A 15,059-nucleotide genomic window follows, 5' to 3' on the forward strand; every position below is an offset into this window, starting at 1 on the left:
TTTTAACTATACGTATTTTATTATTTTCAGCACGATCAAGCATTGATACCTCGAGCATACATAAAGGTCTCTATGAAAAGACCAAAATTCTTGAGGGTTCCAAATTTGTTGAACCACAATACCATATTGAAGAAATTTCAAAATCGAAACCAATCTTTGTGCAGCCTTTATCTGATCCTAATCCCATCAGTGAAGGTAAAAACATACATCTTGAATGCCGCCTTGAACCCATGGGCGACCCTACAATGAGAGTTGAATGGTATCACAATGGCCGAGCAGTTACCGTTGGATCAAGATTCAGAACATACTACGATTTTGGATTTGTAGCATTGGATATTATTCACGCTACTTCTGCTGATGCGGGAGAATATACAGCCCGCGCTGTAAATCATTTAGGAACTGCTCACACATCCGCCATGGTGAGAGTAATTGAGCGTTCCGATATTTTGACGGATACCCAAAACGAACAGGCTATCGAACAAATTCAAATGCTTGAAGATGCATCTCGTAAATCTCGCACAGTCACCGATGATATTACAGTTATGCAAGCTCCACAGTTCGCTAGGTCTCTCCATAACATTGAAACCATTGAGGGAACAAACGTTCACATGGAATGCAGACTGCAACCCATCGGAGACCCTACCATGAGAGTAGAGTGGTTCTGTAATGGAAAACCAATTAAGACTGGACACAGGTTCAGGCCAGCGTATGATTTCGATTATGTTGCCCTTGATCTTCTGAGCGTATACCCAGAAGACAGTGGTGTTTACACCTGTCAAGCAAGAAATCAGCTGGGCGAAGCGGTTACTTCTTGCGCTTTGAGAGTTATCGCAAAGAAGGACTTGTTTATGGAGTCACAACATCCCTCCGGATTGGAAAAGATACAATACCTGGAAGATGCATCTCGTTATAAGAAAAATGAATACGTTGATGAAACTACCACCGAAAGACCGCGTTTCGTCACAAAACCGAAATCACTTGAAAACATGTTGGAAGGACAGCATGTTCATTTTGAATGTAAGCTCGAACCAGTTACTGACTCAAACTTGAAGGTTGAATGGTTCAAGAATGGTCGACCGGTTACTATTGGGCACAGGTTTAGGCCGATTCATGATTTCGGCTACGTCGCATTGGATATTGTTGATCTGATCGCTGAAGACTCTGGAGTTTACACATGCCGTGCCGTTAACTTAATCGGTATGGATGAAACCAATTGCACATTGAGCTGTCGCGGTACAGCAGAAATTTTAAGGAGCACTCAAAACGAAACTGGATTAGAGCAAATCCGAAGTCTAGAAGATAGGTCACGCTACCAAAGATCAGAATATGTTGATGAAGTCACTAAACAAGCTCCGATATTCACAACTTCTTTGAAGAACGTTGATATCAAAGAAGGCCAGAGGGCTCACTTTGAATGCCGCCTCATTCCAGTATCGGATGCTACTTTAAAAGTAGAGTGGTATCATAATAACAAACCACTGAAGAGCGGTTCTCGTTTCACTGAGACTAACAACTTCGGTTTTGTAGCCTTAGATATTATGTCTTGCTTGCCTGAAGATTCTGGCACATATACTTGCAGAGCTATCAATGCTCTTGGAGAAGCGGTTACATCTGGGGTTGCTTCAGTACAATCCAGGCGGTCGATTTACGTTGACTCACAGCACGAAGGTGCTCTCAATCGTCTCAACCAATTGGAGGCTACATCTCGTCACCAGCGAGGCAGTGCACAAGAAGACGTGGTTACTCAAGCACCTGTATTCACTTTGCCCGTGAAAGATCTCCGTGTTGCTGAGAACCAAGCTGCCCACTTTGAAGCAAGGCTTATTCCTGTTGGAGATCCTAAGCTTCGCGTCGAATGGTTGAGGAATGGAGTACCAATTGAAGCATGTGAGTTACATTCTGTTAAATATTTTATAAATAATATTATATTTTTATAATAGATTTAGTTTTCTCGAAACAATTTATGATAAGAAAATATTGACTTCTTATAATAGTCTTATTTCATGGTGTACTGATGACGATTACTTTTTTATGTTTCCAGCTAATCGTCTTACAACAATGCATGACTTCGGCTATGTTGCTCTCAACATGAAGTACGTAAATCCCGAAGACTCGGGAACTTACACTTGCAGAGCAATCAACGAACTGGGACAAGCCGTAACTTCATCAACACTCTTTGTCCAATGTAAGATATTAGTACCTATATACTGACTGCAACTGATAATCTTATAGAATAAACGTTCATATAGTAAAATAAACTACATACAGCGCAATATCACGAAATATTGGTTTATCGCATACGTATACTATTTTAATATTATATTCCAATGATACTTTAAAATAATGTTGATATTTTCCAATAGCTAAAGCCTCTCTTCAATTGGAGAGCCAGCATGAAAGTGCCCTTGAAAAGATCAGCATGCTGGAAGATAGCACCAAATATCAACGTCGTCAAGAAGAAGACACCATCGTCAAACAAGCACCAAGGTTTACAACTCAACTTAATGGACCTACAAAACTGGTGGAAGGTCATAGCGCTCACTATGAATGCCGCATTGAACCATATCCAGACCCAGATCTTAAAGTTGAATGGTTCTTCAATGGTAAGCCACTGCAGAGTGGACATCGTTACAGAACCACTTGCGACTTTGGTTTTGCTTCACTTGATGTTCTCTCGGTATATGCTGACGATTCTGGCGAATACACTTGCAGGGCAGTTAATAAACTTGGACAGGCACAATCATCCATCAAATTAAGTGTACAATGTAAGTAAATAAAATACACTATTTTACAAAAATTGTTCATATGATATCAAATACATAATATAGTTTTAATTAAGTCGTAGAGAAACAACGTTTGCAGAAAGACACAAGTGGAAATTTCATAATTTTCTACCCACGATTTTTCCATTTTATTGTTTAAAAAATTCTCATCTCAGCTAACTTTCATAAATGTATTTTCTTATAGCCAAGGCATCTATCATCAGAGACACTCAACATGAAAGTGCTTTAGAGAAAATCCAATATTTGGAAGGCGATCGCAATAAGCGACCAGTTCAGGACGAAAGCTTTGTAGCTGAGAAGCCTGAATTCGGAAGACCACTGAAAAATGTACAAGTGGCTGAAGGAGCTCCAGTTCATTTGGAAGCCACCCTTACTCCAGTAAACGATCCAACAATGCGCGTTGAATGGTATTGCAATGGCAGGCCTGTTCAACAAGGTCACAGGTTCAAAACAACTTACGACTTTGGATTCGTGGCTTTGGATATCTTATACGCGTATGCTGAAGATAGTGGCACATACATGTGCAAGGCCATCAATGCCGTCGGTGAAGCTGTTACAACTAGCTCCGTAAATGTCAGCGGTTAGTATACCTACATATTAATTTCATTCATTCTCAAATGACATTATCAAATCATTTTTTTTTATAATTAAAATAAATTTTCCAATGTCAACTCATCAACGTTTTTTCTACAATTTTAGCTAAAGCCGGATTATATCTGGATACTCTTGATGAGCAACGTTTGAAAAAGATTCGTGAACTAGAAAACTATGAAAGGCCAAAGAGGGTAGAAGAAGAAAAACAAGGACAGAGGCCAGTGTTCATCACAGCACTTACCAGCTTGGAGAACTTGAAGGAAAGTGACAGGGCGCATTTCGAATGTAGAGTTGAACCAATCAACGACCCTGATCTCAAAATTGAATGGTTCCTTAATGGAGCCGTTATCCGAGCTGGACATAGGTATAGAACAACCCACGACTTTGGATATGTTGCCATGGATATTCTGTATGCGTACGGTGAAGATTCTGGAACTTACATGTGCAAAGCTACAAACAAGCATGGAGAAGCCGTTAACACATGCAATCTCAAAGTTGCCAGTAAGTATTCTTTTTTTAGATTACCATGCTAAAAATATATTTTAATAGGTAGGTAATTACATTTTTTTAATTTCAGATCACCGTAGCATAATATTCGACACTCAACATCCTAATGGTTTGGAAAAGATCAGGCTTCTTGAATCTCAAGGACATTCCACAAGGGTAGAAGTCGAGGACTTGCCAACAGGACCACCTAGGCTAGTAACTGACCTCAGAGGAACAACTCATGTCATGGAAGGACAAACCGCTCACTTTGAGTGCCAAGTAGAACCAGTGCATGATCCCAACTTGAGAATCGAGTTTTACCACAACGGAAAACCACTGCAATCTGCATCGAGATTCCATATTACATTTGACTTTGGATATGTATCACTGGACATCACACACTGTGTTCCTGAAGATGCTGGAGAATATTCAGTGAAAGCCATTAATGCTTTGGGACAGTGCACTTCATCCATATCTATGACTGTAACAGAAAAGGGTAGCATTATCCGAGAGTCACAAAGGCCTGAAGGCCTCGAAAAGATTCGTGAACTTGAATCAGCAGAACCGTTTAGAAGACCTGAAATCGCTGATCCAGTTACCAGGCAACGCCCAGTATTTACGCAACCTTTGCAAAATATTGACAATATTCAGGAAGCCGCGACTGCTCACTTTGACTGCAGGCTTATACCAGTTGGAGACCCAACACTTAAAGTGGAATGGTTCAGGAATGAAAAACTCTTGGAAGACAGTTCTAGGATCACAAAGACTCATGACTTTGGATATGTGTCAATGACAATTGCTCATGTTCGCGATGAGGATGCAGGAGTATACATCTGTCGTGCATCTAACGCCCTCGGCGAAGCCGTCACGACAGCTGCCATGAAAATTAAAAGTAAGTTTATCCATATAATACAAATTTTCATTACATTCATAATTATAGTTTTAAAAATGAAACAATAACATAATTTTATTTGATGCACGCTTTTATTGTGTACTTATATATTTGTATGCAAAAAATATATTTTACTTACGTTTTTTAACAGCCAAAGCAGCTATCCAGTTAGATACTCAGCATCCTGAAGGAATGAAGAAGATTCTAAGGCTAGAAGAGAGTCAACCCGGAAGAGCCGAGGAACCTGAAAGAGAATTCGAAAAACCAATATTTACACAAGTATTGACTGGACCTTCCGAACTATGGGAAGGTCAACACGCCCGCTATGAAGCTCGCGTTGTGCCAGTAGGAGATCCTAGCCTTAGGTTCGAGTGGTATGTTAACGGAGTTGAATTAAAAATGGGTAAGTTTATTTTATATTCATTAATTTTCTCGATTAAATTAGATGGTCGAAATACCCATAGTAAAACAGTATAAATAAATATTATAAGTTGAAAGACCTGCACAAAATATGTATAATAAAACATTTTGTGGGTATGCGCCCGTATAAAGTAATTGCCAGTCTCTAAATTCGTGGGTCACCGATTTAAATTCAGCAGCTGACTGCAACTTATATTTCTTATTAAATGTTTTCAATCACACATATCATGAAATGCATTGTGTTGAGAAAATAGCTAACAATAGCTCATTTTTTAAAATGGCCTGTTAAAATAACCTCCATTTCGTGGACACCCGTATATTTCGTCTATGAGCGAAACAGTAATTCATTAGACTATTTTTTCAATAATTAAACATTTATTTTAAATACATTTCATTATTAATGGTAAATGTGCTTTTTTAACAATATGATATTATTGTTTATAGGTTCACGATTCAGGACCACTCACGACTTTGGATTCGTTACGCTAGATATTAACTCTGTCGTTACCGAGGATTCCGGAGTGTACATGTGCAAAGCTATTAATAATGCTGGTAGTACAGTATCATCGATCCCATTGAAGGTCAAATCAAAATCCCTTATTATCGCTGATGCTCAAAGACCGGAATCCTGGGAACAGATACAGTTGAAAGAAGCAGCAAAGAACAAAGTCCCCGATATGTTTGTTGACTCCACTCCAATGCAAGCACCAATATTCACAACTCATCTGAAGAGTTATGATAAATTAGTAGAAGGACAACATGTCTTCTTGGAAGCACAAGTCGAGCCCCGTACCGATCCCAATTTGCGTGTCGAATGGTTTAAAAATGGTCTTCCGTTAACAACTGGATCCAGAATAAAGAGTACATTCGATTTTGGATTAGTTACACTTTCCATAAATGGACTTCGCGATGACGATTCTGGAATTTATACATGCAAAGCAACAAATATGCTAGGAGAAGCTGTTTCCACTGCTTCGATTAAAATTGAAGATCGTCCTTGGTTACTTGGTGATACACTTCATCCAGAATCCATGAACCGTATTGGTGCATTAGAACAACCTAAAGCTGGCAAACCCGAGGACAAGGAACCAACATATGACTTACCAGTGTTTATAAGCCATTTGAATAACATCGTCTGCAAAGAGGGTGAAAATATTCACTTTGAATGCAACGTAGAGCCCTCCCGGGACCCAACACTAAAGATTGAATGGTTCGCTAACGGTAAACCTCTTCCATCTGGTTCAAGATACAAAACAACTCATGACTTCGGATATGTTTCATTAGATGTTACACATACTTATGAAGAAGATTCAGGCATATATACTTGCAAGGCGACTAACGCTAAAGGGACTGCATCTACATCTGGAACCCTCAAATGTACAGCAGGAGAAAATATCTACTTGCAAACTCAACATCCTCAAGGAAAGGCAGGTTTAGATGCAGTAAAAGAAGCTGATGATGCTGCGGCTAACAAATATAATCGCCAGACATCTGCTCCTGAAGCTGACTTTGATAAACCAGTATGGATCGTTCCTTTCAAAGCTGAATCAGAATTGGTTGAGGCATCTCCACTTCATTTGGAAGGTACAGTTGAACCTAAGAATGATCCTAATCTCAAGATAGAATGGTACCTTAATGGAAAGGTACTAGAACATGGATCAAGGTTCAAAATGACCAGTGATTTTGGATTCGTTACTTTGGACGTATCAGACGTGTATGAACGCGATAGTGGAATCTATACTTGCAAGGCATACAATAAGAAAGGAGATGCATTCACTTCATCTTCAATCAGCATTATTACTAAGGATGACTTGATTGAACGTACCCAACATCCCAAAGGTGCTGAAGGCCTCGAAAAGATTCAGAACCTTGAAGACTCACTTAAAAAGCCCGACGACAAGGCTGCAGAAGTTGAAGGAGGTAGACCACCAGAGTTCACATCTGTTTTCCAAGAGTTGAAAGATATTGGAGAAGGCCAAATTGCTCACTTTGAGGCATCTCTTATTCCAACAGGGGACCAGTCGATGGTTATTGAATGGTTCTACAACGGAAAACTCGTTGAAGCCAGTCACAGACTACGAACCGTTTACGCATTTGGAATGGTTGTGCTTGAAATTCTTGGTACCAAGACAGAAGATTCTGGAACATACACGTGTCGGGCCACCAATAAGTGGGGACAAGCTGAGATGAGTGTAGACTTGGGATGTATTGATCGATTCAAGGGACAACCACCTAAATTCACAACTCACATCCAAAGCTTAGATGGACTGAAGGATGGTCAGTCAGCGCACTTTGAATGCACGCTGATCCCTGTCGATGATCCTGATATGATTGTAGAATGGTACCACAATGGAAAACCGCTAAGGCATTCTACTCGCATTAAGATGGTGTCTGACTTTGGTTTTGTTTTGATGGATATTTCCTACGTACAACCACATGACTCTGGTGAATACGTATGCCGAGCTTACAATAAATATGGTGAAGATACCACTCGAGCAACAATCAACTGTTACGGAAAAGGTGGGGTTTATTATGACAGCTTGCAGCCTGACTCTCTTGCAAAGATCAGAGAATTAGAAAGCTTACAAGGCCAACAAGCCAAATCTCCGTCTGCACCAAGCTCACAGCCACCTAAGTTCTTGACACAGATTGCAGATATCACAAAACTTGTTGAAGGACAGAGTGCTCACTTTGAAGCGCGTTTGATTCCAGTAGATGATCCAGATCTCAAGGTTGAATGGTTCTACAATGGCAAGAAATTACCTCATGGTCACCGTTATAGAACATTCCACGACTTCGGTATTGTTATTCTCGATATTCTCTATTGCTACGAAGAAAATTCTGGTGTATATGAATGCATAGCGACCAACAAACTTGGAACGGACTCTACCAAAGCAACATTGAAATGCCTTTCAAAGGAAAATCTCATCTTAGATTCTCAACTGCCAAAGGTACTGTCATACAAATTTTCATCTACAAAGTTTTATGTAATTACATTGATTTTACAAATTAATTTAGTAATATGTTACTAAGTATGTAAAAATCACTGCAAATATTATTATTAATCGTATTTACAATAATTATTGTCGATTTATAGAAAATAAAATAGACATACATCGTAGGTATTATATTACAACTTTAATTATAAATATTAACCATTTTTTTAGGGAATGGAAGGTGGTCTGGAAAAATTACAGACTCTTGAAGATGCTATGGTTAAAACTAGAGACGAAAAGGATGTTGAAGAAAAGGGCAAAGCCCCAGTATTCACCGTGCCCTTCTCAAATCTGGAAACTTTACGAGAGGGAGAAAATGCGCACTTTGAAGCACGTTTGATTCCCACAGATGATCCAAAATTGAAGGTTATAAAAATCTTATATTATAAAATATTTTTAATTGGGTTTCTGTAAAATTTATGTTTACTCATATTTAATATGGTTTTCAGGTTGAATGGTTCTGGAACGGTAAAGCATTAAAAGCTGGTTCAAGGTTTAGGACTTTCTGCGACTTTGGTTTTGTCATTCTGGAGATTTCACCAGTCTATCCTGAAGATTCAGGAGAGTACTCGTGCAGGGCTATTAACAACTATGGCCAGGCAGTGACAACAGCTTCAATGAAGGTTCAAGGCAAAAGGAATATCATTCTTGAATCTCAGTTACCTAAAGGTATGGAAGGCACAATCGATAAGATTGCTGCACTCGAAGGCTTGTCAGGTCCCACTGGTCCAATGTCTCCAGAAGAAGATATAGGAAATCCACCAGAATTCATTACTACTCCTGCTGATCTTATTCTCGGAGAAAATTCGTTAGCTCACTTTGAGTGTCGCCTTACGCCTGTTAATGATCCAAGTATGCGTGTTGAATGGTTCCATAATGGCAAAGCACTTTTGCAAGGATCAAGAGTTAAAACTATCAATGATTTCGGTTTTGTTATTCTGGAAGTAGCCGGAGTATACCAACGAGATTCAGGCTTATATACTTGCAAGGCTACCAACCGCCACGGAGAGGCTACAGTATCTTGCAAGCTCCAGGTAGTCGGCCGTCAAGGTATCATTCTTGAACCTCAATTACCATCTAACTTCAAGTCTGGAACCGAAAGTATTCAAAAGCTTGAGGAAACTCTTCATAAACGCGATGAGATTTTGACAGAAGAAGAAACACCAAATCCTCCTAAATTCATCGTCGAAATCAAGGATAACATTGATGTACCGGAAGGAGGTCCAGTTCACTTCGACTGTCGCGTTGAACCAGTTGGTGATCCAACAATGAGAATCGATTGGTACCATAACGGTAAGCCATTCGCTACTGGATCTCGAGTTCACATGCTGAATGACTTTGGCTTCATTGCTTTAGATATCGATTACACCTATGCACGAGATGGCGGAGAATATGTTTGCCGTGCGACCAACAGATGGGGATACGCTACTTCCACTGCCAAGGTGACTTGTAGTGCAAAGCGCGATATAGTATTGGATTCTCAGCTACCACAAGGAATGAGTGGAGAAAAGATCAAGGAGTTAGAGCGAGGACCAATGACAGAGGCACCTAAAGAAGATCCAATTATGGGACCGCCTAAATTCATCACGCAAATCCAATCACACACTGTTGAAGAATCTGAAGCGATTCGTTTCGAATGCCGAGTGGAACCCAAAGAAGATCCTAACCTTAGAATCGAATGGTACAGAAACGGAAAACCATTGCCATCTGGACATAGATATCGTACCGTCTACGATATGGGATTCGTGTCTTTGGACATTCTTTACGTGTATGCTGAAGATTCTGGTGAATATACATGCAGAGCAGTTAATAAGCAAGGAGAAGATTTTACCAGGGCAACAGTATCATGCAAAGGTAAGCAACAATATATTTTTTGTGAAATCAATAAATAATCTTCAATAACTAATAAAGAATACCTTGATTCAAAATGCGACAAGATGGCCGTCAATATTAACGAAATTTGATAATACTTCGACGCATATTTGTTTGTTAATTACGAAAAAAAATTGTATGACACAGGGTTTTTTTCAATATGTATAGTTTTGAGGTGTTCAAAATTATATAATACGTTCAATTAATAATGTAAATGTAAATGTTGATGTTAGAATACTTAATACACGGTATATTATACCGTTAAGCATAACATGAATTATATTCTATAATATTGTTTTGTTTCAGAATTACCATCAATTATTCTGCAAAACCAAGTACCAAAGGGCATGAAAAAATCAGAAACCCTTATGCAGATGGAAGCTACAATCAAGAAGTATACTTCAGAGATCTTCTTGACTGAAGATGACCTTTACGATCCGGATAGGAAGCAGCCACCACGATTTGTGACCCAAATTCAAAACCAGGAGAGTCTTGTTGAGATGGAATCCACCAAGTTCGAGTGCCAGTTGGCTCCTGTTGGTGATCCGCATATGAAGGTTGAGTGGTTCTTCAATGGAAAGCCACTTTCCTACAGTAAGTAGTATTTTTGTTTTTTTTTTATATGAATCCCACAACTAAAAAATTGGGTGGCGCATATTTTTTTTTCTTTTTTCACCATATCCGAATTTATAGTTATTCTATTATTATCTATTAATGACCAAAAAAATAAATTAATATAGATCATTTAAAATGGCAATCAGTCTTTAATATTCGATCAATAACTACACACTTATCGGTCAGTAGATTATGAGTAGAACCAATGGCTAACAACTGAATCTCATAAAAACTCATTATACCTATACCTACATCATTATTCAACCTTTTCGCCATTTATGATAAGATTTTTCAGTACTTACGACTTATGTAATAAAAAATATGCATCCATGGAAAGTGAAGATGATAATAATATGATTTTATTTCATTACAGAAAACAGATTCACACCAATTTATGACTTCGGCTACGTCGCCATGAACTTCGGATGGGTATATCCTGAAGACAGCGGCGAGTACCTGTGCCGCGCTACCAATCTTTGGGGTATGGACGAGACAAGAGCCATCATCAAGACAGCTGGAAAGCCAGGCATCATCTACGACTCACAGTTACCAAAACACATGAAGAGTATCGAAAAGATTCGTCAAATGGAGGCTGCTTGGCAAGTGTGAGTAAACAAAAATATGTCTAATTTTCTAACACTCAGTTGGTATTCAAATTAACTGGATAGTAGACAATACGATCTAAGCCGACTATTAACTACCTATGTACCAATAAATTGATTGGACCGAATGTCGTGGAGGCGAAGGATTAAGGAGACTAGGGCTTGAATTGCACTATAGCGCCACCGAAGAAGAAGAAGATTGACATTATGATATGTTATCTTCTTAATGTTCCCCACGATGAAGTAGTGCCAGAATGTATGTCTATGGAACCATTGCGGTATGGTGGGTTAGCACCGTGTCTGGAAAAATGTTTTTTTTATTATTATTTTCCATTTGGTCCAGAGCAGTGACTCAATGTAGGTACTGTCACTTTTTGCTACGGTCATGGAGACGCTCTTAAAAACAGAAATCGTACATTGCCCACCATCAGTTTGGGCAAACCCGATATAAAATCGCATTGGCTGAAAATCACTCTATACTAATCAGATGCTACGCAATTGGCTGCACAACGTTTAATATCAATACGCCACGCCGACCAATGAATGACTCCGAATGATTTACGAACTATCAGAAAACGTATATGCGTCAAGTCTACGTGATTGTATCCAAAGGCCGATCCTATATTATAGTAAAACAATGATTATAAGCCCATAAGGTTATGCCCAAAATTTGTCTTATCGTATTTCTAACTATTGCCTACCTATATATTTCATAAGTACAATTTTAAATGACAAACCTTTCTTAATGATGTTAAATAAATATTGTTTAAATTTATTACTTATAGAATTATTTTTTTTCGTCCATAATTTTTATTCATTTTTTCCACCAGGGTTCCCGAAGAAGCGGGTGAGGACACGAAGCCAAGGACTGCGCCAGTGTTTGTGAGCAAGCCTGAACCAGCGACTGTCGAGGAAGGAGAATGGGCTCGATTCTGCTGCAGGGTGACCGGACATCCCAAGCCCAGGGTCATGTGGCTAGTCAACGGGAACACGGTCGTCAATGTAAGTCACTTTAAATTTCAATTTAATTTAACTTTTGGCAGAACAACAATTGTTTCTTGTTATATTAAGGCGTACAGTAAAAAATAAATTAGTAAAAATAGTACTATCTATATTATATCGTTAATTAAAACATATTTATATTATACATTATTAGGCAGATCAATGATCCTTCGTAAATACAATATTGAGACACACATTTTCACAGACGTTCCACAAATTTTCTAAAATTTATAGCAAAAAAAAAACACTAAGTAGGTACCAATATAAATCGTCCGCTGTTCGAATTTGGAACTAACCTCAACAGATATTAAAAATATTAAACACTGTTCAAAGTATTAGCATGTAGCGCTTACACTCACTAGACAACTTATACTGATAGATCCAGATCCATTGTGTTTGATACGTGCGTTATTAAACATAAATAATTTGAAAACACCTCATAAATATAACAACTAAAAAATCTAAAAAATACGACGCCGGACGAGACTCGAATCCGCATCCATCTGATCCCAGCCAATGTGCTTTACCAATTGAGCTACCTGCACCCTATCTAATTAGTACTAAATTAACTCATAGTTATACAACTTACTGCGTTCTGATTTATTTAAAGTATATGATTTGCCCATTTATGTATGATACCTCTAATAATAGTTATTATGTACTATTATCCAATAAAATCTATTTTTAAAATACTGAGGGTTACGTCCTTTTTCCTTTCTACAGTCGTTATAACATTACCTATAATATCTGTATTTATAAATACATACCAGTGGTTTGCGATCTATAGATATGAAGCATCCTCAGAAGTATTCGATAAATCACCATACAATAATATGCATTTACTTTACTCGGCATCTAAGTTCTATATTATGTACTATTGCTTGAGACTTTCATTTTTGTTTGTTTCTATTCACGTTCTATGTTATGAATATTACGGAAATATGTTTTTGAATATTGCAGAGCTACCACACACCATACTGCTTAATCGACTTCTAGCCATGATTCGATTAACTACAAACCTTAAGTAGATAATAGGTATATAGAAAATAGTGCGCATGCAGGCATTTTAGTATCCCCATAATTAAGACTGTAGCCTGGTTGAGTTGAAGGTAGTGTACTGATAAACACAAACACAAGATATCTGACAGTATAGATTGAAATCATCAGTAAGAATAGATTAACGTACGTAACTAGGAATTATTATAATTATTCCGACTTCAATTCGCAAATCTGCTATTATAAGACAGCATAATAGTATACACGAATAAGAAACTATTGGACTACGGAACGTGAATGGGTGTTCCGCGAATTTATCAGAAGAATACCCCAGTGTGTCAAAACAAGCTATTATTGTTGTACATACGTTTACCACGACAGATTTATGCGAAGCAGGATTTTTTTATTACGCTGCAATGAAGTCAATGTCCAGGAACAGACTCGACGATACACCAGATATAAGAATTCAATTTTCTAATATTGTGCCTAATATCAAAATTTCCAATTAAAACCCAGAATAAAAACTTAATTCACTTATATTTGTATGTGCAATGTTTTTTTCTCATTTTTTTTTAAATTTATTGATTATGTATTTACCCTCTACAAAATATACAAGTGGTTCCTTTGCAGAAAAAGTTTGTTTTTTTTTTAACTAAACTTTAGGATATTCTCAATAGCTTTTTTTCTCAATCGTAACTTTATTTTGACAAAACTGCGATTTAAAGAAATTTATTTTGTAAGGGCTTAATCGTAAATTATTTATTTTAATCCGCATTCTAGTTGTATTGAGGGGATAGCTGCTTAAAGGCAATAATTGTGTTTAATCGGGATTAACTTACATTGTAACTTTCCCGAATATGAGTGAACATACTATACATATATTAATGACTGCAATGCCGCTAGATTTATTTGATTTATACTGACGTCACAGGTCACAGTGATAGTATATTATACAATATAACCACGTTCAAGACAGGAACACACAAAAAAATATTACAAAATCTTGACTACCGGAATATTGCTAATGTTTTATTTTAATATTGTCGGCAGGGTTCCCGATACAAGCTTACCTATGACGGAATGTATCACATGGACATACCAAAAACACGTCAATATGACACAGGCAAGATCGAAGTGATCGCCAGGAGCTCAGCCGGTCAGGCCGTCGCCTCGACTGAGCTGAAGGTAATCGCGCGCCACGACGACTACCGTGGCGTCCTCAAGAACTCACCACGACGTAAGTATCCAACATTCACTGCAGCCTCATATACGCTTTTAGACTATCTATTCATCACTTATGGCTAGCCCCCGCTTCGAACTCTTCAGTGTGAAACTGACTAAACTTATTCAAGATCGATTTCATTCGTTCCAAATTAAGCTCGTCCGAATTTTTAAAAAAAATTCTAATTTTGATATAATGTATTTATTTAAGCCTCTTGAAAGGGGTAACTATTTATTTGTTTTATTACTTGACGATTGTCATGTTAGAAGCAATCATAGTCTCATCAAAGAGGTGATGGGTGAGGAAGTCAAAGACTTTTTATGGAGAAAATACTATACTTATTGGTTGATTTATTAGCATAACATTCAATTGGTAACATTCCAACATTAAAACATAATGTAACGTAGAAGAAAACATAATATTCTGAAATCCGGACACGTCAAGATGATTTATGTTGTCACATGACACTCTATTAACACAAATTTACCTAAATTTATTAAACTGATACTGATGCGGTATGTATATACACAATATTTATACCGTTTAATAGCATTTTAAAACACATACGAGTACTAATTG

General features: G+C 37.8%; 2 protein-coding genes across 2 annotated transcripts in view; both read left to right on the forward strand.

The window, feature by feature from the left end:
- Positions 1–7,168, forward strand: part of sls (sallimus) — a 48,328-nt gene extending 41,160 nt beyond the window's left edge. Inside the window, exons 5-13 of the mRNA XM_085945555.1 lie at positions 31–1,887; positions 2,042–2,185; positions 2,364–2,603; positions 2,968–3,363; positions 3,483–3,878; positions 3,955–4,755; positions 4,907–5,158; positions 5,620–7,095; positions 7,131–7,168. Of these exons, the coding sequence (XP_085801681.1) occupies positions 31–1,887; positions 2,042–2,185; positions 2,364–2,603; positions 2,968–3,363; positions 3,483–3,878; positions 3,955–4,755; positions 4,907–5,158; positions 5,620–7,095; positions 7,131–7,168 (5,600 nt within the window). The remainder of the gene's footprint in view (positions 1–30; positions 1,888–2,041; positions 2,186–2,363; positions 2,604–2,967; positions 3,364–3,482; positions 3,879–3,954; positions 4,756–4,906; positions 5,159–5,619; positions 7,096–7,130) is intronic.
- Positions 6,956–15,059, forward strand: part of LOC147079738 (titin-like) — a 97,887-nt gene continuing 89,783 nt past the window's right edge. The window contains exons 1-7 of the mRNA XM_085943076.1: positions 6,956–8,126; positions 8,343–8,537; positions 8,621–10,025; positions 10,350–10,637; positions 11,032–11,263; positions 12,091–12,262; positions 14,309–14,495. Of these exons, the coding sequence (XP_085799202.1) occupies positions 7,200–8,126; positions 8,343–8,537; positions 8,621–10,025; positions 10,350–10,637; positions 11,032–11,263; positions 12,091–12,262; positions 14,309–14,495 (3,406 nt within the window). The 5' untranslated portion in view covers positions 6,956–7,199. The remainder of the gene's footprint in view (positions 8,127–8,342; positions 8,538–8,620; positions 10,026–10,349; positions 10,638–11,031; positions 11,264–12,090; positions 12,263–14,308; positions 14,496–15,059) is intronic.

This window comes from Rhyacophila brunnea, unplaced genomic scaffold (assembly GCF_057557595.1).
Source record: "Rhyacophila brunnea isolate RB1 unplaced genomic scaffold, BYU_Rbru_1.0 scaffold_1, whole genome shotgun sequence".
Taxonomy (NCBI): domain Eukaryota; kingdom Metazoa; phylum Arthropoda; class Insecta; order Trichoptera; family Rhyacophilidae; genus Rhyacophila; species Rhyacophila brunnea.